We start from the raw sequence: 21,638 nt of genomic DNA on the forward strand, positions 1-21,638 counted from the left end.
TGAAACTTAATGGGCTGGTTTGCTCTAAGTCCCCATGAGAAGGGACAGGGACACATCTCACAGCCTAGCTCAGGGACTTGAAGAACTAAGACAACATTGGCCAAGTCTGCTTCTACACTGAGAAGGCATCCAACATGCAGCACCAAGCAGGGGACAAGAACCACACGAGCTGGTCTCTATTTATAGGGGAGAGGAGGCTAGTACTTAATCTTTAGAGCTCTTAGCTGCTTAAGCCCTAAGAAGCCTCACCAGTTCTGCAGGGCTTCAGTCCCTATGGCTGTACCTAGAATTAACCAGTGCCCTCCCTTAATTATGGCAAAGTTGACATACCTTGGGGAGCATCTGCAGACAGGGAGGGGCATAGAGGGCTGCCATGTGTCCCCATCACAGATCAGGAGGGAATGAGTTTGCCCCACCAATGGTCACTGGGGGAGGTGTTTCCTTTCTTGTGCTCTCCGTTAAAAATCAAAGTTCACATGGGGCTGGCGAGTGATGGAGCATTGAGTATCTAAGGTCTTAAGCTTTTAACCATGCAGAGCAAAACCAATACTCTGCAACAAGTGAAAATTGAAGAGAGGAAGTCTAAGGGTCCCTGCTCCAGGCTTTATGGGATGCCTATGAAACAGGGTTTTTTCAGTGGTGCAGTCATCCCAGCAGTATGGGCCTAAGGATCTTCCATGTTTCCCGCCAAGCCCCTGCCCCAGCCCAACCGCCCCACATTGCTCTCCAGGCATCCCCAGACCTGCAGGACAAGCCCACCAGACTCTCCTGGGACATGGCTGTTGCAACACTATCAGGTTAGGAGAGACCAATTCTCACCTTCAGTAAGGGAGGGCACCCCTTGAGCAGCCTTGGGGCCAACAAACTGCAGGGATACCATGTCCTCCACCAGGACACAATGAAAGGGACACAGGCCAGGCAAGAACATGCTCTGAAAAAGGGCAGCAGAGGACTCCTGGGCATCCAGCTAGGACCTGCAGGTGTCCCATATGGGGATGTTAGAGAACCCACGAACCACTACACACTGCTGTCTCCATCTTCAGGTTGCTCAGCAACTGCCTTTCATCATCCCTTGCCCCTTTCTTTCAGGAGAGGCTGGTTCTCCCTTAACCATTCTCCCATCCAAGAGCAAAATTTTTACAAGTGAGAACGAGACGCACCTCTGAACTTCTGCAAGCCAACCTCTGGCCTTGGGGTTGAGCCCAAGGCTTGCCTAGGAGTCCCACCACACGTGTGACCACCAAGCTCCACAGGGGCTGAAGGTACCCACGTGCTGTCCCCACCCAAGCCAGGCAGTGAGACTGCTAAAGACACACAGTGCCATGTTTATCTGATCACCTCCCAGGGCCTTGCTGGAGGGTGCGACTGCAGACCCACACCTGTGGGGGGGTGTCAGACACAGAAAGTGATGCTGTTGAGGGACTGGGACCTGGAGGTGCAGAGGCAGACGCGGGAGGTGTTACACATCGCTCTCCCAACTCCCAGGGGCATTGCGCGGTGCCTGCCAGCCAAAACCAGGCTGCTCAGACATGAACAGCAATGCCAGGAAGAGGCAACACCAGCCCAGTCACAAAATCCATGTCAGTCAAGCTGCCACCTCCACCAGAGCCCAAAAACCTACCCTGGGACGGAGACCACCAGGATATAACACTAAAGCAGATGTTAAATGTTCTTCTTTCCTTTCCGCCTTTGAGGTGAGGATCCTGACAACCCCATCTCCCCAGACCCTCTTCCCAGCCCCCTCCCAGCAACACCAAGCCTGGCAGATACCTTATGGCAAGTAATTTTACGTTATTCTGCATTTACACAAAAATAGAGCAATTCTATATTTATAGAGATTTATAGCCGGTTCCATGCTGGAGGAGTTATTGAGCAAGGCCAGGAGCTGTGGGCGGTCCAGGCTCCCAAGCAGCCGGCTGCTTCTCATTTCGGCATTTCCAACATACAAAAATTAAAGGCATTCGTCTCCGTCTGGTTTCTTAAATAGATAAGGGGGGAATGAACGGACAGTATGTACAGAGGGGCAGTGGCAGGGCCCCGAGTGCCCTCCGTCCCCAGCCTCATGCCTGCCGCCCGGGGTCAGTGAGGCCGGCTGCTGGACTCTGAGGGCTGCCGCTGGCGGGGAGGAGTGTAGCCGTTCAGGTAGCCATTGCTCTGGCGTTTGCTGAGTCCTCCATTAAGAATGTCCTGGATGTGCTGCACTATCAGGTTTATGGCCACTGTGAGCGAAAAGGGAGGGAAAGACAAGGGGGGAGAGATTACATTAGGATCATTGCGAGTAGAATAGAATCATAGAATCATTTTGCTTGGAAGAGATGCTCAAGATCATCTAGTCCAACCATTAACCCAGCTCAGGCACTAAACCATGTCCCTAAGAACCTAATCTATGCATCTTTTAAACCTCTCCAGGGATGGTGACTCCACCACTGCCCTGGGCAGCCTGTTCCAATGCCCGACAGCCCTTTCTGTGAAGAAGTTTTTTCCTAATATCTAATCTAAACCTCCCCTAGGTAAAGAAACTAGAGGGAAGCGAGAGATGATGACCCCCCAGCTCTCTCCATTGCTCCTATCCCCTCCTCTCACATGGTGGGGAGCTGCAGGAGCTGCCCCACTGGCACTTCATCCCTCTGAGCCCAGCACTCAAGCCAGTATGGTCAGGCTGATTCCAGACAGGTGTTTGTCCCAGCTGCACATCTGGCCTTGGAGAAGCACATTTCCCTTTGTGTGGGTCGAAGCGGGTGTTTGCCTGGAGGCACTTCACATAGATGGGCTCCCAGGCTTGTTCAGAGGAGCACAAACTCCCACTCACTAATGCTCCAGGCGGGAGGAAAGGGGAGAGGCTCATCTCAGCTTGTGTGGGAATAACATTCTCTTGGGTGGCAGTGGCCTGAGTCACCTCTGTGGCAGGTCCTGCTACCTCCTACCTAACTCTGCCGCAACAGCACAAAGCTGGCTGCCAGCACATAATGACAAGGTCTGGTTTCACTCACCTTCATTATCTGCTCCCCTGGGAATGATCACGTCGGCATACTTCTTGGTCTGGGAGGAGAGAAAGCACTGCGTTACAGGGAAAGTGGAGAGAAACCAGGCTGGGGCGCTGTCCCTGCTTCCTGGGGCAGGTCCTTCCCCTCCCCTTGCCAAACCCACACCCGCTGGGAGGTAGGACATTGGTGATAATACACTTTGGGTGCTCTTGTTTTCTGCTCTGCGTCTCAAGGGCCACACTTTGCACCTTGACTCCATTTTAACAAGCTCATACAGATTCCAGTAAGAGGCATCTTAACAAAATCTGAAATTTAAAAGCCTCATGATTGCAAGACTCCAGCAGTTGATGCTTTTGGGAACAATTTCCCCCCTGAATCCAGCCAGGCTCGGTACAAGAGCAAGGGCTGTGCGGACATGTGGGGCACAGCCACTGATCTGCTTGGGATGGGGGGAGAATTTTCTACCAGCATTGTTTGCAGAAAACCTCTGATTTGGGACATCAGTCTGACCTATTTTCACCTGCAGGTGCCAGTCTCAGTTTCCTCCCCTGTATTTTGTGTCAGCTTTTACAGTTCATCAGTTTCCTGACAGCCAAGGTCTACCATGGTAAACAAGGAGCCCGCTGGGCAAAGGGCATCATCTGACACCTCCAGGTGCCTCCAGCCATATCAAAAATCACCAGGACATGCTGGACCACTGCTGAACCAGCCGGCCCAGAGCTGGTTTAGGAGTCAAGTAACAGCAACAGTGGGTGCTGAGCCTGTTCAGCATCCGAATGCAATTGCTTTGCAGCTGAGCCCACCACCAGCTTGGAAGTGGGAGCAGACCACTGCAAAGCCAGTGGGTAGGGACAAAGCAGTTGTTTTCCACCCTTCTTGTTTTATATTTCATCCTCCTACAGACTCTTCAACAGAAGAGACTGATGCAGCATCCGCTGCTTTATAAAGCTGTGGATTTACCTTGCTGGGGACTTGCAAGGAGGGGAGGTACCAAGCTGGACCTTTCTGGGATTACAGTGGAATTGGACCTTGGTTCCCACAGCCACATCTGAGTGAGACAGGGAAAAGTGTGCTGCACACAAGCCAGAAAAATTATCTTGCAGCACAGAAAAATATCAGCCCCTCCTATGGGAAGGGGCAGAGCTGGGCACACCGGCAGGCACAGAGATGTTTCTGTGGCCAGGGCCTGAGGCTGGAAACAAGTTCAACTCCTGCCTGTGCTGCTGGCCAGCAGTTCCCAAAGTGGACTCTTCTGGCTCAGTTCTTCCAGAATAAGAAGAAATTCCTCATATTTGCTTGAAAAGCCTTGAGAACCAAGGAGCAGGCTCCTCTCCACGAGGACCAGGCGAGATGTTTGATGTCCTGCAAACGCGGTATTTCACCTGCAAGTTCTGCAGGACTGCAGCAGCATGCAGAGTCCCTGTCTGCTAGGAAGTCATGCCTTGGCTCCCAAAATCTCTTTCCTTTCCCCAGGCAGACCTTGCAACCCTGTGTGCTCCACATTTTGACCTCACCAGCCAGGAGGTGTGACGCAAAGGGCCACATGCCACAGCACAGAGCAAAGGAAGAAGCTCCTCTGCTTTCCCAAGCATGCAGCCAGCAAGAAGCCAGGAGCAGCAGGGTGAACAGGGCAGGCAGGACAGCCCAAAACAGGAGGCAGACACAGGGGACACCACCTGGGGACAGGGATCTCCCCTTCCCTGGCTAGATGCAGCCAAGGATCTTCCCTCCCAGGCTGGTATCTGCTGAGCTGCCTGGTGTTGGTTTGTCAGACCCTGTGCAGGGAGGGGTTTATCTTGCTGTGTCAGCCTTCCCATTGGGGAGGGTGATCTCACCAGGAAGGCAGTGGCTGTATAAATATTCTCCATCTTGCCCTGCATCCTCATTTTGGCAGTGCCCGCATGGAGGGAGCAAGGCAGGGCAAGGCTGACCTGAGCTCTGGGGCACAAAAGGCTCCTGTCTGAGGAACTGGGAAGGGTATGGGACATTTTTGGCAGACTCCTGTGGGTGTCACTCCCCTTACTTACTGGCAAACAGAACTCCTCGAAGGCAGGCTTGACAAAGGTGATGTACTGAGATAAGATTTGCTCGAGGTCCCTGCCTCGCTCGCTGATGTCTCGTAGCACTGCGGGGAAGATGTCAAAGCACAGTCAAGAGCCGAAGACATTAATCATTCCATCCTCCTTCACTTCAGTACAGGCTTTGGCCAGCCACTGGGTATTTTCCCTGAGGTCTCTGTTCCTGGAAGTTGCTGCCCACATGTATGAGCCCACCCCAGCCCAGCTACATGCTTTTAATCCGCTTTCCCAGTAGCCAAGGGCTGGCTGACCTGACCACGGGCTTTTCTTGGCCTCCCTCAATCCTCAGCTCTGCAAGCTGTAATCAGTGCCACCTCAGTCCTGACTGTTCCCAGCGTCAGCCCTTGTGTCCCTCCTGTCACTCTGCCTTGCCCCAAGGATGGCGTATTCTCCCAGTCATCCCAGTGCAGAGGTACCCAAAGAACAGAAAAATCATAGAATCATAGAATGTCCTTAGTTGGAAGGGACCCACAAGGATCAGAGTCCAACCCCTGTCCCTGCATAAAGCAGCGGGGTTCACCCATACACATATTAAGGTACAGTTTAAGTCAGGTCTGCAGAGGTGACGAGAGTAAAACTCACCCACCTGCCCAGCTCTGACAGGCTTCAGCCTGGAAAAGGTTCCAGGGACACCTTGTTGTGGCCTTTCTGCACTTTAAAAGGGCCAATAGCAAAAATGGGGACAGACTTTTTAGCAGGCCCTGTTGCAACAGGACAAGGGGTGATGGCTTTAAAACAAAGGAGGGGAGATTCAGGTTGGACATGAGGAAGACATCTTTTACACTGAGGGTGGTGAAACACTGGCCCAGGTTGTCCAGAGAGGTGGTGAATGAACCATTCCTGGGGACATCCCAGGCCAGGCTGGACGGGGCTCTGAGCAACCTGAGCTGGTGAAGATGTCCCTGCTCATGGCAGGGGTAGCACTGGGTGAGCTTTGAAGGTCCTTTCCAACCCAAACTGTTCTGTGATTCTTGTGCTGTCCTCAGCTGAGTGGGACAGGCAGGTGGTACAGGCTCCCACAACCAGGGGTGCTTGGAGGAAACCAGCTCAGGAGGAAGCCAGGAGAACAAGCCAGCCTCCTCCTCGTTCTGCCGTTCGAGCCTCACACCCTATTTCCACAAGGTATTTGGGTCGTTGCCATCTCCACTCTGAAGCCACTTCAGTGTGGACAAATGCCCCAGTCCAGCAGGAATTCGATACACGGCTAAGAGCCAAGAACAGCCCCATGGCCAAGCAGACGGCTCTCGGCTCTCCCCAGGGGGCTGGCTGGCTTCTCCGCAGCACACCAGTGCCTGGCAGCGGGCTCAGAGCGAGCCTTCTCCATGTGCCAAGCAGAGCCCATCCACAGCACTGCCAGACGATGCCCATGTACTTGCCGGGAGGGGACAGCACGGTTCTCCCAGCAATGGTTTGGCACTGTCCCAGTGACTCTTGCCCTCGACCAGCAGCTTCACCACGTGCCCTTTCGCAGCTCCATGCAGGGGAGGTGATGGGGGAAGAAAAGAGCTGGCAGCAGGACGCGTGCCAGCTCCCTGCCTGCTCCAGGAATGGCTCACCCAGCCCAGCCTCCTCTAGCCAGCTCCATGCCTTCTCCAGAGAGTGGGAGCAAGACCCAGCCCAAACAATACAGAAAAAAAAGGCAAGGAAAATTTTAAAAAGGGGACACAGAGAGACTTTTGTTTCCCAGGTCCCACACCCTGTTTGTTGGCTGCTCTACAGCAAGGGTGTATTTACAGCACACCCGGCCTGGGATGGCGTGTGGGAAGCCTGCAAGACACACAGGGCAAGTGCCCAGGCTGGAGGACTGGCCCTGATGGGGCAAAACTCTCCTGCTCGCTCACAGGGCACTCACCCCACACCCAAAAACAAGTCAAGCACTTAATGCCTTGTACCATGTCCCAGCAACCCAGGCTAAGACCACACACCCTATCTGGAGGTATCACCCTCTACTTGCAGGTCAGGCAAGTGTCCCAAGGACAGACCGGCACCCATCCAGACCCAGCAGGCAGAGATCACTCAAATCAGGCCTGAAACATGCACATGGCACCTGACCTAGTCACTGTTCTCCAGAAGCTGGTCTGGCTGGGGCATTGGACCTGCTCCGGCAGGGGGACTGGACTAGATGATCTTTTGAGGTCCCTTCCAACCCCTAGCATTCTATGATTCTATTCTATGACAGAGTAGTGAGCAACCTCAGCCAGAATCACACGGATCAGGCTGTTGGAGGCACTGGACAGACCTTGTCCCTTGTGCTCTGGTAGCGGCGTTTTTTTTGGGAGAGGTGCGGCAATGAGGACAGTGTGAGCTGCACGTACCGAACCCCAGCACTACTGATTTAACAGAGCTGTCAGCTACATTTCCAGGAACCTCATCTCCCACTGCTGCCCAGCTGAAAAGGCCATTGCTGCAACTCTTCAGGACTTCTGGGAGAGCAAGATCACTCAGGGCCATGTCACAATGCAAGATCCTGACTTTGGCTACAAACTGCCTCCAGCTACATTCCAGGGACATAACTATACCTTCAGCACCTCACACACAGGCTCTTCTTTCCCAGAAATGCCAGGGAGACATAGAGTAAACAGATTTGCTGCTGCAGTGGTCCTTACCAACTGCTGATGGCAGGCCAGGAGTCTGCCAAATCACAGAATAGTTTTGGTTGGAAGAGACAGTCAAGATTGAGTCCAACCATTAACCCAACACTGGCACTAAACCATGTCCCTAACAACGGGTCCCTGCATGTCTGTTCAACCCCTCCAGGGACGGTGACTCCACCACTGCCCTGGGCAGCCTGTTCCAATGCCCGACAGCCCTTTCCGGGAAGAAATTTTTTCCTAATATCCAAACTAAACCTCCCCTGGTGCAACTTAAGGAGTCAGGTCCCTATCAGGAGGCTGATAAGTTGCCCTAACTAGGAGACACCGGCACCTCAACCAGTCTAGCTGTCACTTTGCAAGGCTTTAGTGATTGATAGTGGGCGGAAGAAATACCCCAAGAATGGCCTGGGCCCATGTGGCTCAGGACCCCGTCCAACAGCTGCAGCACAACAAGGTTTAGCTCTGAATTGTGGTCAGCAGCTGGATGATCTCAGTTCTTAGTCAACGGGATCTCAACCAGTTCTGAAGCTCACAGTTCTGTACCAAATCCAAATTACTGAAGCACACACGCCAGAGTATGATTGGGATGCACACACGGTCATCTGGCACTGCAAACGCATAAGGCAATGCCGTGCCTTCAGAGAGCTGATAAGGGGCACTGCCAAAAAGGCGGGTTAACCCCAGTCTGGGTGTGAACTCAAGTTCCTGCGCAGTACAGTCTGCTTAAGGGATAAGGCTCACATTGCAGGATCTAGCAAATGCGCATCTGTGACCTGCTAATGCGTCTCCCTGCAGTGACTCTGCTGTAACCTCCCTAGATGAGTCATGCAAGAGCAGCAGGCAGGGTCAAGAAGGACGCGTAAAAAGGAGCTTTTAATCAGCACTGATGACATCCCAGCAGTGGAGGGCGGGCAAGACCAGTTCCATTGCAGAGTGGAACACTCCTGTGCGTATTGACACACTGAAACAAGCTCCTCTCATCATGGCACAGAGGTCTGGGCAGGACCTCTCCTCCAAGTCATCTTCTGCATCCCTGGACACCCTGTGGAGGCTGTCAGACACAGGCAGGGGTAGGGACAGTTCAGACACAACTGAATTCTGCCCCAAGAGTCTGCAAATGCTTTCTTAGCCATCCAGGACGCTCAGGTGCTACATCAGTGACACCACTCCTAAAAGCTGCTAGGAAATGAAAGGCACCTCAAGCCATGCAGACCCTGCAGAGTCCCTCCTATGGCAGGTGGCAATCCACAGCCAGGCCAGCTGGACAGGAGGAGTCCTAGAGAAGGATATTCACATTTCCAGGGCCAAATTTGTGCCAAATACCACAAAGAGGCTTCATGCTGTGCTGGCTGTGCTTGCACAGACCAAGATGTACAACCAGACTCCCTGTCTGCACCATCCCCAATAGATGCCCTCACACCCAAATGTCACCCTCAGAGCACACCCATCCCCCAGGTGCCTAGCAGATCCACCAGGTGCTGCCTTCTGACTGAAACTGTCACCATGTTTTGCCTTACCCATTGCACCCTCCCCTGCTGCCGTTCAGCTGATGGCACAGGGCTGGTGTCACTCGGCCACGCGAGGACACAGCACACTCAGCAGTCACACTGTCACACGCATCAAAGGAGGAATCGCAGACAAGGCAGCAAAGCCCCCACTGAATCCTAAGAAACATAAAGCAGGGTGCTTTCCACTGACATAAGCCGCCCTGTGTGATGCTCTGCACTGGGAGAAAAAGCTCCCTGGCTCATTGCTAGCAGCAGCACAGCTTTGCACCGGTTCCCATTCTGTCTGGTCACTGTCACCTGCCTCTGCAACCAGCTGCCCAGATCAGTTAAGTGACATTTCTGTCCCTGATGCACAAGGCATGTTCAGGCCTCACCTCTGCGGGACAGCCGGGTGTCTGCATCTGTGTCCACGAAGAGCTTCATGCGGAAGAGATCCCGCACCTCCTGGCTGTAGAAAGCCAGGATGCCTTCGAAGAGCACCACGTCGGCGGGGTAAACAGTCACCGTCTCCTCTTTCCTGGCAGAGGGAAGGAGAGTCAAAATATGCTGGTGAAGGGGTAAACAAGCCAAGAGAGGCTGGGGGGGTTGGGAAACAGCGGTGCTCCTAGGCGCTGCTCCAGCCCTGGGACATAACTGCTGCACCAAGGGGGTGACTGAGGAGTGGGCACACCTACCCCACTGTGGTGGGGGGAATCCAAGGCATACATACGCTTCCCAGAAGGACAAACGGCAGAGCAGGAAGCAGACAAGCCCTTCTCCCCCCACCTCGGCCAGCTGCTGCTTGCAAGGGTTATGTGTCAAGCCATAAATCCCAGAAAGACCACACATGGGGCTTGACCTGTGGGACCTGCGAGGGCCAGCTCTGCTCCCCTGGGAAGCCGCAGCACTCCCCTGACACCACAATGAAACAGAGCAGGGTCACAGCATCCACGACCAACACAGGCATGCAAAAACAGCTGAACACATGCAAGGGAAGAGTTACAGGAGCAAGAACTGTCGTCTTCCTCCTTTCCTGGCAGTGCCAGGCTGTTTGGGACTGGAACACTTGTTAAAGCTGCAGACACAGAGTTTATGGGAAGAAGAACCGTGGATGGGGGAAGGAAAGAGGGAGCCATAACCCCCCCTCCACTGACATCTGCCTGTTGCTGGAGGTAACTGCACGGCTGCACAGCTTTCCAGGCCGTGCCTGTATCTGCCCTGGATTCCCTAACCAAGGGGTTTGGAGCAGTCAGCATTGACACTTTCAGACGGCACGTTAGGTGGCTCAGAGTGGGCAGGAGCGGTGGGGCAGAGGGTCTGGGCTGTCAGGGCTGCGTGCAGCGCTGCAGGGCATTAACAGAGGCTCAGCAAGGCAGGGGCAGCTGTTAGACCTGGAGTGAGAGACAAAGTCATAGACGGGAATCTGGACCGTCTTCCCTTCCGTGATCTCTTTGAGCGTTTTCACGATCAGCTCGTTGTCAAAGGCATCTGAGGAGAGAGGAAACATTACCCAAGGCAGCTTTGTGACCTCTCCCACCCACCAGATGCTGAGCTTAGCCAAGCCAGAGCTGCTGGCACCCTGTGCTGGGATAGACGCACAGACTCGGGAGGAAAGCCCTGTATGTCCCCGTGGATGTAGCAAGGCCCAGTGTTCCCGGAACCCCCAGATCTGGCCTGCAGACATCTACACTACCCTTGTAGAGTGCTCCTGACAGCCTGGGCTCGGGAAAGTATCTCCTCCTGGGCTCCATCCCTCGGAGAGACTGGAGCAGCATTTCAGTCTCAAGCTGCTGGACAGACAAGGCTCTGTTTGCTCAGGGCTCGCTGCCTCTGGCCATTGTCCTCATGGGGATGAAGGGACAGCAGCTCTGGAATTTCCCCAGCAAGCCCAGAGATGGTTCAAAAAGCCCCTGTTGTAGCAACAGGGTGAAGCCCCCTCAGTGGAGGGGTTTGCAGAGCAGCTTCACAAGACGGTTCCCTCCTTGAAGGGGGGACATGGAGCTGCTGACTCCTGGGGGCTGTGCCAGGCCAGAGCTCTCTGGCCCTGACCCAGCTGCACCAAAAAGGTTTTCAAACTGGGGGATGTTTTTGCAGGGAGAAGAGGAGCGTCTTAAGGAGTTTGAGGGTTCAACCTGCCCTTTCTCATCACAAACACCACCCCAGAGGAAGTTTCTTTCCCAAGAGAGACAGAGGTTGTACTGCAGGGGACACAGGTGGACCCCGGCCACCTGCCAGGGAGGCACCCAGCTCCACAAGAGCTTAACTAAGCCACCCACAGCTCTTTGCTGGTGGAACTGGGGGTCCCTCTCCAGCCCTCACCCCCCACTGCGTGGCAGAGCCCCGGTGCCATTCTGCATTCACCTGGGTGGTCAAAATTGAACTGGCCTTTGAGCGCTTTGGATTTCTGCTCCGAGGTGAGGACCCGGTAGAAGCTGTCTTGGCTCACGATCACCACCTGCTTCTGGCGGTAGTCTACCTCATTCTGCCCCAGCAGCTGGACGATCTTGGAGCACACTGAGGACTGCGAAAGGAACAGCAGAAGAGACAGGTCAGCAGTATTTGACATCTGAGGCACACAGGGAGGATGTGTCCGGGTAGCAGTCATTCCTAGGTGCACGGGGCACTCCTTGCTGGACCTCCAGCCGAGAGTTCATGGTCCCCTCAAAGGCACAGCCCAAAGCCACTGAAGGAAAAATGCTCCAGAGGCATCACCATGGAGCCCTTCAATGTGAAAGCAGTACCAAGCTTGCTCCCTGCCTCACTCTCCTCCATCCCTGTCGCCTGCCCACAGCTCCTGTTCCGGGCACAAACTGCAGCAGGAAACCAGTTGCTGTTGCCTGGGTTCAGCCACAGCCCCAGCCTGCCCAGCAGCTCCCCGGGGAGCTGAGCTGCTCATGGCACCAGGGCTGAGCCTCCTCCCTGGGAGGCAGCCTCAGTGCCTTGCTTCCCCCAGCCCTGGTCCAGCCCAAAAAACACACCATAGCACAGGCAGGGACTGAGAGAGTCCTCAGAGAGGGAGAACCAGGCTGTTTTCTAACCCTAAACAGCCCAGGATGAATATACACCATGCAGAGAGCGTGGGGACTTTATCAGGGTTCTCCGCCACAGCTGGAAGGAGCAGCACCCTCATATCCTGGAGCCTCTTGTCACAGTGAGGATAAGGGCACTGCGAAGCCAGCAGCTGCAGAGCCACGTGGCTCCGGCTGCCGGTGCAAGGTCCCCATAAGCGCTGCTGGCACAGGGACCAGCACCTCACCGAGTCACTGCCGGCACCGCAGCAAGCACTGTGACTGAGGGTCACACCAGACCCCGCCATCGTGACATGAATCAGAGCTCAGCTTGGGGGACAAATCCCAAAGCTTGCCTCAGTCCCTTCTCCTTAGCCATACGGGTCCTTGGCCACTGCACAACACAGCGGTGTTAAGCGCATCACTAACCAGCAGCCGGCACGCCAGCCCCAGCCAGCCGAAGCCAAGGTCAGGCTGGCGGGGGAGTGCTCTGCTGTCTGCGGAACCCTACACGTCAGCCCCGCTCCTGCCTCGCGGCATCCTCCGTTCGGGGAGAAGCAGATGCTCCTGGCGCCAAAACGAGCTGCTTCAACTCCTGCAAATTGTGCTGGCTGCAGATCCACAGCTGAGCCGCTCCTGGCCTCGGTTACCACAAATACTCCCTCAACTGAGCGCTCTGCTCTGCAGAGAGAGGTTTGCTTGTCCCAGCCTGCCTGTGGCTCTTTCCATGCTCCCACCTTCCTGCTGGCTCAACCATCTGCTCCCTACCTGCCTGGCAACCTCCAGATGCAGAGCTGAAGACAGTGGTGGTGCGAGGGAACAGGGAGGGGAAGGCACGCCTGGCAGAGGAGCTCACCCCAGCAGCCAGAGGGCAAGGCTGTTTGCCTCAGAAGCTGGAAGATTTGACGGCATTCCTGTCCCCAGAGACGTTCTCTTCCCCTCCAGGCCAGGCTGACCTGACTTGGCTGTGACCGCGGTGCTGTGAGTCAGCCCCAGCCCAGCCGAGAGCCTCCGCACACAGCACTGCTGCAGAACCAACCGGCTCGGGCTGCCCGACAGCTGTCCTTGGGCGCAAATTTGGAGTTTGGGTCAGGAATGGGGTCTCTCTGAGCATCCCACCTTCTTCTGCTGCCTCTTGCAGCTGGCAAATTGTGCTTCGTCAGCATCCCTGCCCTGCAGAAAGCTGCTGACACCCAGAACAAAGCACTGCAAGTCAGTGCCAGTCACTCGCCCTACGGCACACACAGACACAAAGCCAGAGCCCAATCTCCATTTCCTCTGTTTTCCCACTCCCCACATCCTTCTCCAGCCTGTGTCAGCTCTGTTGCTTGTCCTGTTGCATCCCATAGGTTTCACGAAAACAGGGCATGCGCAGCACCTCTCATTCACTTTTCCTCCCTTGCTCTCTCCCCCGTGCAGCAAGGAGATGCAGCACAGCAGGGTTCAGCTTTGGCCACAGCTGCCAAGGACATCAAACTTCCCAGGACTTTTGCAATTCGGAATAAACCACCTTCCAGCACAGATTCCCAGCCTGTGGGTCAGCAGGCCCCATAAAGATCTGCACCAGAAACTGCTTCCCCAGCCCAGGGGCCTTTGGATCAGTGAAAGCAACACACAGTTGCACTCACACTCTCCCCTTGGACCTCAGCATGTGGATGGGTAAGAAAATAATTTTAGGGCATCATAGAGTTCCATCCAGTCTTTCTTCTGCCTTATGCGCTCTAATCTCTGGTCTACTCATGCTGGAAAAGTAGGGAAAAGAGCCCTCATCAGTTCTGAAAATCCCCCTCCTGTTCCATACCCCACAGCTCAAGATATCGGATGGTGAGAAAACCCAAGGAGAAAGTAGCCCTCAGCAGCTAGAGACTGGAATAAATTCTGGCTCACACGTACATTCACCCACAGGGGACCAGGACAAGGATCAGCGGGTATCCTGGATGAATTTACCACCCAATGCTCTGGCGTGGCCAGTGCCCCACACAAAAGCATCCAGGCAGATGTTACAGAACCTGCCCTTTTCTCTGGTGGGCTTTAGAGAGATATCAGAAGCGATGGAGAAAGATAATCACAAGGACATTCTCCTCTCAGGACAGAGCTCAGGTCCAGTGCACTGCACTGCCTGAGCGGCAAGGATGTCACCTCTGGGAAGAAGCACACATGTCACCTTGGTCCTGCAGAATGCATGGCCCAGGACACTGCTCAGAGGTGACACCTGCATGAGCACTGCGGGACGTAGGGACAGCAGGGGACATGGCATGTCCCACCATCCCGAGGGCTGCATTCAGCTTGCTTTAGTGGGGCAGCAAACCTCAGTGAGGTCTAAGTGAAGAAAGTTTCTTCCTTTCCTCACAATCATTTGTGATGGAAACAAGAACGGTTCATAGGGGGCATTCCCCGATGCCAGCCTGAATACCTCCTACGGCTGGGCAGGCAGTTTTTCCCCTTGGTGGATAAATAACCTATGTTAAAGAGGAAGAAAAACCAGAAACACAAAGGTTACAAATTTCCTTGAGCAGCAGGAACAGAAACTCCCAGACCCAGGAGTCGTCCCTCCAAATGAATGACGCATGTACCCCGCTTAAACCCCCTTCTCCCAAACCGGCACACGTACATGTGACCAATGCTAATCAGAAGTGTGAAAAATACCCTAATAACTGGAAATTATAGTGGTTAGGCTCTGGGGAGACCTGCAGATGCCCAGAAAGACCAAGACTATGACTGTGAAGTACTGTGCCAGGGTGCAACCAGCCCGGATGCACAGTAACCCAGGGGATGTGTGGTGCTCACACAGGCATTCGGCACTCGCGTGAAGGGACACCCTGGGCTCAGATTCCTTCCTTTTCCCATTCATAACTGCTTCTTCTAGAGTAGAAGATGACAGTTGTTTCTTCTCTGAGAAGCCCAGGGCTGCAGAGGCACATGGAAGATGACTTGAAGATGATGATGCGATGCTGTAGATAAATACCAACACAGAAATTCTGCGATTTGAGCCCCATCCCTAGCTCTGCCCTGTGTGACATACCTCATCTGCAGGAAGATAATATATATGACAGGGTTCCTTGCCTCTGCTCAGCCCCTTCCCCAGACCTATATTGTCTGTGCATACCTCACCATGACCCAAAGCAAACGCTGATGGCGATTCAGCTGCAGCACACCCCCAGCAACAGGATGCTTTCTCAAGGAAAATAATTCCCCTCCTTCGGAACTTGTTTAAATATAGACAGGACGCAGCAGCCTCTGAGCCTCCACAGTTGCCAAGCAGACCTTTCCCATATTATCCACACAAAACCAACGCAGGACTTCCCAGTTGTGTAGGTATGGAGCCCTGGATCCTCTGCCATTGTTCCAGACTTGCCACACACCACAGTGAGGGGAACTCAGCCCCAGGTTGGAGCAAACTGGCTGCCACCCACTGAGCTGCACTCCCCCAGGCTTTGTGCTGGAGCTGCTCCCCAAGAAAGCTGTTTCCTAATTGCAAACCAACCCACACCACACACAGATGGTTGGGAGGGAGGTATCCACACACCGCAGAGCGAGGAGAGAGCTCCGAGATGTTAATCCTGCACAGAAGCGGCTGCAGTTCCCCTTGCAGGATCCCTCCTCTGAACCAGGCACACAAATAACCAGTGTTTAAGGAAGAAGTACAGCTTTATTCTGCCGGCAGAGGAAAATGCAGAGGGCACCTGGTGAAGAACTTCAGTATATTTTCCCAAAAGGAAAGAGGTGGTGCGCAAGGGAAGAAACTCTGACAGATTTTTGGACCCCTACTTCTGACATTTATTTGAAATATATTAATTACATTACATATTTAATTCATATTCACTCGTGGCCTATAACCAGCTGCTCAGATATTCTTCAGGAGTTGACTAATTCCCCAATATTATTATACAGATTATCCCACAATCCCTCTTGGGTAGCTCTGATCAGCCAGTACATTATGACTTCAGATGGGAATTAGAGAGGAAGCTGAAGAACAGTGCTGCAGTTACTACCGCATGAAGGTACCAGGCAGGACACAGCTGATGCTTTCAGCCCCAGGTTCACTGTGGCAGAGAGGGCAGTAAATTAACTTCTGTCCTGGCTTGTAGGACCTATCCTGGGCTAGAGGTTATAACTCTGTGGACACCACTGACACAACCTCCTTCCTGTAGGATCTGGATGCAAACAGGCTTGGCAGGGGCTGTCAGTGGCTTCGCATCCACAGGAGCCTGGCCAGGGTGTCTTCATCGCACATTCGTGGATAAAACAGTCTCCAGTTTGGGGACCTAGCAGGATTTTCCTGAAGATCACAACAGGGACCACTGCAATTGTTGCATTTCTCTGATGTCCCCTGTAGCATGGTGCCCTTTGCATGCATCATAGGGGACTTTTACCCATTGGGTCCTTGAAATCAAGAGTCATGGCAATGCTGTCATCCTCTCCAGCTCATCTTTTGGTCTTCTCTTGTAAGGTTAATTATAGAATATTAAGAAGTGGCTGGTGGACTGGGGTGACACACAGAACAGATACCAAATTAGGAAGGGTCCCAGAGCATCTATTAAATATCTGCCTGCAACAGCAGAGAGCAATTTCATGACCCATGCAACCCTTTCCATTCCTAATGGAGCGCATCCATATGACAGCACTGGGACTGGAAACTTGCTATTCTCGTACCAAAAGTCTGGTCCTCCACCCAGAGCCTTCCCAGGCAGGTTCACCGTTTCTGCCTTTCCCTTGTCGAGCCACAGGCTAACCCATCCGGGGCTGGGACAGCCAGGTTTGTGTTCACTCACCCTGGGACACCGCGCGTGTGATCAGCAGTCCTGGGCTGGAGCATAAACAGGCACACACAGAGGATCTGAGCACAGATTATGCATGGGGAGGAAAACAACCCCGCTAACACAATCCCTCCCAATCCACTGGTTTTAGACACAGGATATTTTTCTCTAGCCCCCCCTATAAACTCTATGGCCTGAAGCTGGCTGAGCCTGCAGGACTACAGTAAGCAGGCTCCATAACGAACACACACATATTCAATCAGCAACAGGAAAGGGCTGACCTGTCAAAACGTCATGTGTATCAGTCTGATCAGGGGCTGGCACAGAATAATGTTCTACTAGAAAGTTTGATGAGTCTCCAGCACGCATTGACACCAGCATTTAACGAGTCAGACCTTGTGATTCAGAGCTCCTGCCAGCCATGGAATGAACGTCACCAGGAAACGGCGCTGAACCAACACAGCACTGCTGCAATCCCTGATAGTCCCCTTCCCATGGCTCATCCTGAGCTTCTTTGCCTGGCATCCAGGTGGTGACATGGTGGGAACATCCCCCAGGATGTTGTGTGGGACTATAGCCCTTGCGCTAGTGTAGGGGACTGAGCTCTGTCATCCAAGAAGCCCCACGTGGAGAGGGAACCACCCCATGGTGAGATGCACTGTAGGACGCTGCTTCCCTGGGGACCAACATGCTGGCTGGGTGACACCAGCCTTCTCTACTAGGCAGCCAGCTCAGCCTCAGTGTTTTTCGTGTTTAAAGCAGAAGTGCCTAATGGATTAACAGTGCAAAATACACCTGGGTGAACACACGCTGCAATCTTTGTGCTCTGCAGTCTGGAAATTCTCAGGCTGCATGTTCAAAGAGACATTTGCAGCTCTATGTGCTAACTCAAGATCTAAACGGCATAGCCACTGAGCCACAGTGACACTCATATGCAGCCCTCACCAGTCTGAGGACCAGGCACCCAACAAAAGCATTCAGCCCTTTGTAAATCTGTCCTTTCCTACAACCTCCTGTTGGAAGGTAGCAAACAAAACCTCACTTTGCAGCATGTGGGGACAAGCAATTAATGCTTCAGCCCGAGTTTGAAGAGCTCTCCCCACCCCTGCAACCACCCCAGCACCAGATGCTTCCACTGCTGCCAGGAGCGAGCCGCAGCAGCCCTGCCGGCAGAGCTGCAGGGTTCCAGGAGCTAAGCTGAATAAGGAGGTGTCCCAGCACTTCCAAGCTCATCCCCGTAGCCAGTTTGTTGAACTTTCCTCCAGTCTGGCTGCCTGCCTTGCATGCTGCAGTCCTTGGTAGTGAAGAATCTCTTGCAAGAGGGAGGGAAGAAGCTGTTAGCACAAAGACCATGGGTATGAGAAGGAAACAAAGAGCTTTAGCAGAACACTTGAAAGCATATAGGTTGAAAGAAAATGCTACAACCAGCCTTGGGAATCCCTCCGAGGAAATGAAGCGGTTGCAGTTCTCTCCAGCTTTGGCACAGGAGGGGATCTTAATGCCATGTCATCTCCTCCACATCAGGAGACGGCAGCAAGCTCTGCCTGGGCCACACAGTGCTTGGATTTTGGAGGACAGTGGCAGAAACGCTGCCTCCCAGCAAGCTTTTGTGAAGAGCCTGTCCCAGCTGAGCTGACACAAACCAGCCACCATGCGACTGGCACTGTCCCTGTAGAGGCTGCGGCATTGCAGCAGGCCCAGGACCTCTGCAGCTCCCTGGCTTTGCACCCACCGCAGTCCAGATTTCTTTTAAGAGCCAAACACGGGAGAGCACTCAGGCTTCTCCATCCTATTTGAGTACCAAAAGTTGCACAAGCCTCGTTTGCTCACTAGGGAACAGCAGTCAGCCTTTGAATTTGAGTTCTCACGAATTTGCCTGTAAGAAATACCAGCCAAACCCTCCCCCTGGCTCTTCGGGGAAGGCTGGCCGCTTCGGATGCCAGCTTCCCCAGGGCACCACGCGACAAGCTGCAGCAAGCTCCAAACAGGATCCCTTCCTTCCACAGCCTGATTGTGCTGGTACATCAAGAGGGACGGGCAGGGACCACAGAGCCTTTTTACCCCATCTTAGACTCAACAAAAGCAGCCGTGGGAGGAGCTGTGGGGGCTCTTGGAAGGCAAGCGCCCTGCGTTATCTTTGGGCTGCTGTGCTGCCAAAGGGATGTGTTATGACAACAACCCTCAACTGGTGTGAAGGCGAGTGGGATGGATTTGCCGCTTTCCCAGTGGGAAAGGTCTTTGCTTTGCTTTCCCTTCAGGAGCATTTTGTTTTCGCCCAGAGCCAGCACACCAGCATGGATTTTAGCTGTAGGCAAGCCCTTGGCCGAGCAAACCGCACCAGCCTCACCGCTGCTTCCCCAGAGCGTGCTGCGGCACTCGGCACCACCAAGCACAGGCCACTGTCCCTAGCCAGACGGGGACAGCCACAGTGCACCCCAGCCTTGCAGCTGCATCAAATGCACATTTGAGAGCCTGCATACACAAGCCCCAGGTCCTTTTTTCCTGTTTCTTCTGCTTGATCAAGCTTTATTTTTTATTTTTTTGCCAGCAAATTTCTTGCAGCCTTTTCCCAAAAAACTTTGTACTGGTCTGCTGGATTCCCTTCCATGGGCAGCACTGCACAGAGGTTTCTAGCAGCCAACAATCACTGGAGGGGTGGAAATCAAAGCTGAGAGACAGGAAAAGCCAGTTACTACATCTCCCTTGCTAGAAAGGACCATTTCCCTACTTTTTTTCTAAGGCTGCCTGCTGCTACTAAGCATTTTCACTTTGAAGTTGAGAACAACTGTGGTGTATTGTACTGTAATTGCTCCTTTTACCTTGCGGGCCAGAAACACAATGTTCAGACACATAACAGTTCAGCAGCGCCAGACACACTGTTATTGGGACGGCTACAGAGAGGTAGACCCACGCAACACAGAGCAGACAAGCCCAGTGCCTTTGAGTCACTGGGAGCTGAACTGCAGGAACAATCCAGCTTTGGTTCCCAGTGGAGGAGATTGCATCCTCTCTCACTACCCCTCCTGTTATATCTGGATTTTTCCCCCTTGCAGCAGCAACAGTGGTCCAAGAATCAATAGGGTACAGAGACACATTGTTAACATGGGCCGAGGGACAGCAGTTGGGTTATGCCATCCTTCAAGAGAAAGAAGGCCCTGCTCCAAACACGAATCAACCCAGAGATAGAAGGCTCTGTCTTCTGCCCACATTCAGTTTCCTTAGCAAGAAATATTTCAGCCGTATTGCTACTTCCAAATCTATTAATGCTCTCTGAAACGCCTCTTAAAAATGTAGGTAGAATGTCTGTGCTGCTCTGCAGAGGAGGGTTGATGAGGTGTGGATCTGGTTTTACTTCTCTTAAATAAGAAAAAAGAATAAGAATAATTATCTTTACCTATTAGAAGAGAAAGCAACCTACCGCTGGTTAAACCAAAAAAGAAAAGCCACTGCATTAAATGACTGAAGAAAAAAAAAAAAAAAGGTGCAAAAAAAGAAAAGCCGTAAGGTTGGTGGAGTTGCATTTCGCTGCAGTTCGGGTGCAGGAGGCTCCCGGAGAAAACCCGCATTATTCACCGCGGCCGGAGCGGCTCCCCCGGCCCCGCCGCCCCCCGCCCCGCTCCCACCGGCGGCTGCCAAGGACCATCCCCCCCGGGCACGGCCAGGAGGTCGTTCTGCTGCTGTGAGTCAGCATTCGCTGCAGAATTTCCACCCCTGCTACCCTAAAGTTGGCCAGAAAAGGGCATCCCCCCGCCATGCACGACCAATATAATTAAAATATGCATAAATGTTATTAAATAATTGCGCCGCACCCAACGCACACTGCGGGTCTGCCGCGGGGCGAGCAGCCCTTGGGGACACCGCAAGGGACAGGGGTGGCGGAGGGGATGCGCTTGTTGAAGCCACGGGAGGGTTTTGCAGGGGGATGCCGGCTCCATCCTGGCCCTGCTCCCCGCGAAGCGGCGGAGGGGACCCGGGTCCCGGCCGGGAAGGGGATAAAGCCTGCGCCCCCCCCTCCACGTGTCCCCGGAGCTCCCGCAGCCGCCGCCCGCGGAGAGAGGCCTCGGCGGCTCCGCTCCCTCCGCCGGCTCGTCCTTCCCCAGGCGGCAGAGTGCGGTGCTGGGGCAGCGAGGAAGAGAACCCGCCCGACTCCGGTTCCGGTTCGCCCGGCCCCGGTTGCCCCGGTTCCCCCCATTCCCGGGCAGCGCACGTGGCGCGGCGGCCGCCCGGCCCCGCCACGCTGCCATGTGGCCGCCGCTCCGCTCCGCTCCCCCGGGCGCCCCCGCTCACCTTGCCGCTGGCCGTGCCGCCGCTGACCCCGATCAGGAAGGGCTCGCTGCCGCTGGGCTGCCCCTGCTCCTCCAGCCTCTGGTCGCTGTCCCCCGCCATCCTCCCCTGCTCGCTGCCGCCGCCTCCTCCGCCTTCGCTCTACCGTGCGGGGCTGGATTTATCTGATGAGTCAAGGGCCTTTCCTCCCCGCCTGGTTCACATCCCCGGCGCTGCGGCTCCCTGCCAGGTGCCTGCCGCAGCTGCACATGCTCCAGCCCAGCCTGCCGGCGGGCGGGCACGGAACGGAACGGCGCAGCACGCCGGCCACATGGGCCCCCGCCTCGCCGCCGCCCTCCCCCGCCCGCGCACAAAGGCGATGCGGCCGGTGGCCATGGCTGCCTCTCTCTTCCCGCGGGATGCTTTGCCCCTTTGCTCGTTGAGTCCCGCAGCCCAACCGCCATCAC

At 54.3% G+C, this 21,638-nt stretch overlaps 1 protein-coding gene across 1 annotated transcript; it reads right to left on the reverse strand.

Moving 5' to 3' along the window:
* Nucleotides 1-1,767: 1,767 nt before the first annotated feature.
* UCK2 (uridine-cytidine kinase 2) lies at nucleotides 1,768-21,480 on the reverse strand. Its single transcript, XM_082052983.1, has 7 exons — nucleotides 21,196-21,480; nucleotides 11,505-11,664; nucleotides 10,535-10,631; nucleotides 9,539-9,681; nucleotides 5,012-5,109; nucleotides 2,991-3,039; nucleotides 1,768-2,219 (listed from the first exon to the last, which is right to left on the reverse strand). The coding sequence occupies exons 1-7, from the start codon at nucleotides 21,292-21,294 to the stop codon at nucleotides 2,080-2,082; spliced, it is 786 nt and encodes a 261-aa protein (XP_081909109.1). The 5' UTR covers nucleotides 21,295-21,480; the 3' UTR covers nucleotides 1,768-2,079.
* Nucleotides 21,481-21,638: the final 158 nt, after the last annotated feature.

This window comes from Streptopelia decaocto (assembly GCF_964273445.1).
Source record: "Streptopelia decaocto genome assembly, chromosome: 5".
NCBI lineage: Eukaryota > Metazoa > Chordata > Aves > Columbiformes > Columbidae > Streptopelia > Streptopelia decaocto.

Bases quoted from the DNA above. Each gene is read 5' to 3' on its own strand.
- UCK2 (XM_082052983.1), bottom strand. From the start codon at position 21,294: ATGGCGGGGGACAGCGACCAGAGGCTGGAGGAGCAGGGGCAGCCCAGC. The intron at 10,632-11,504 runs GTGAATGCAGAA...CTCTCTCCTCAG, and splicing joins GTTCAATTTTGACCACCCAG to ATGCCTTTGACAACGAGCTG. The intron at 2,220-2,990 runs GTGAGTGAAACC...TTTCGCTCACAG, and splicing joins CAGGGGAGCAGATAATGAAG to TGGCCATAAACCTGATAGTG.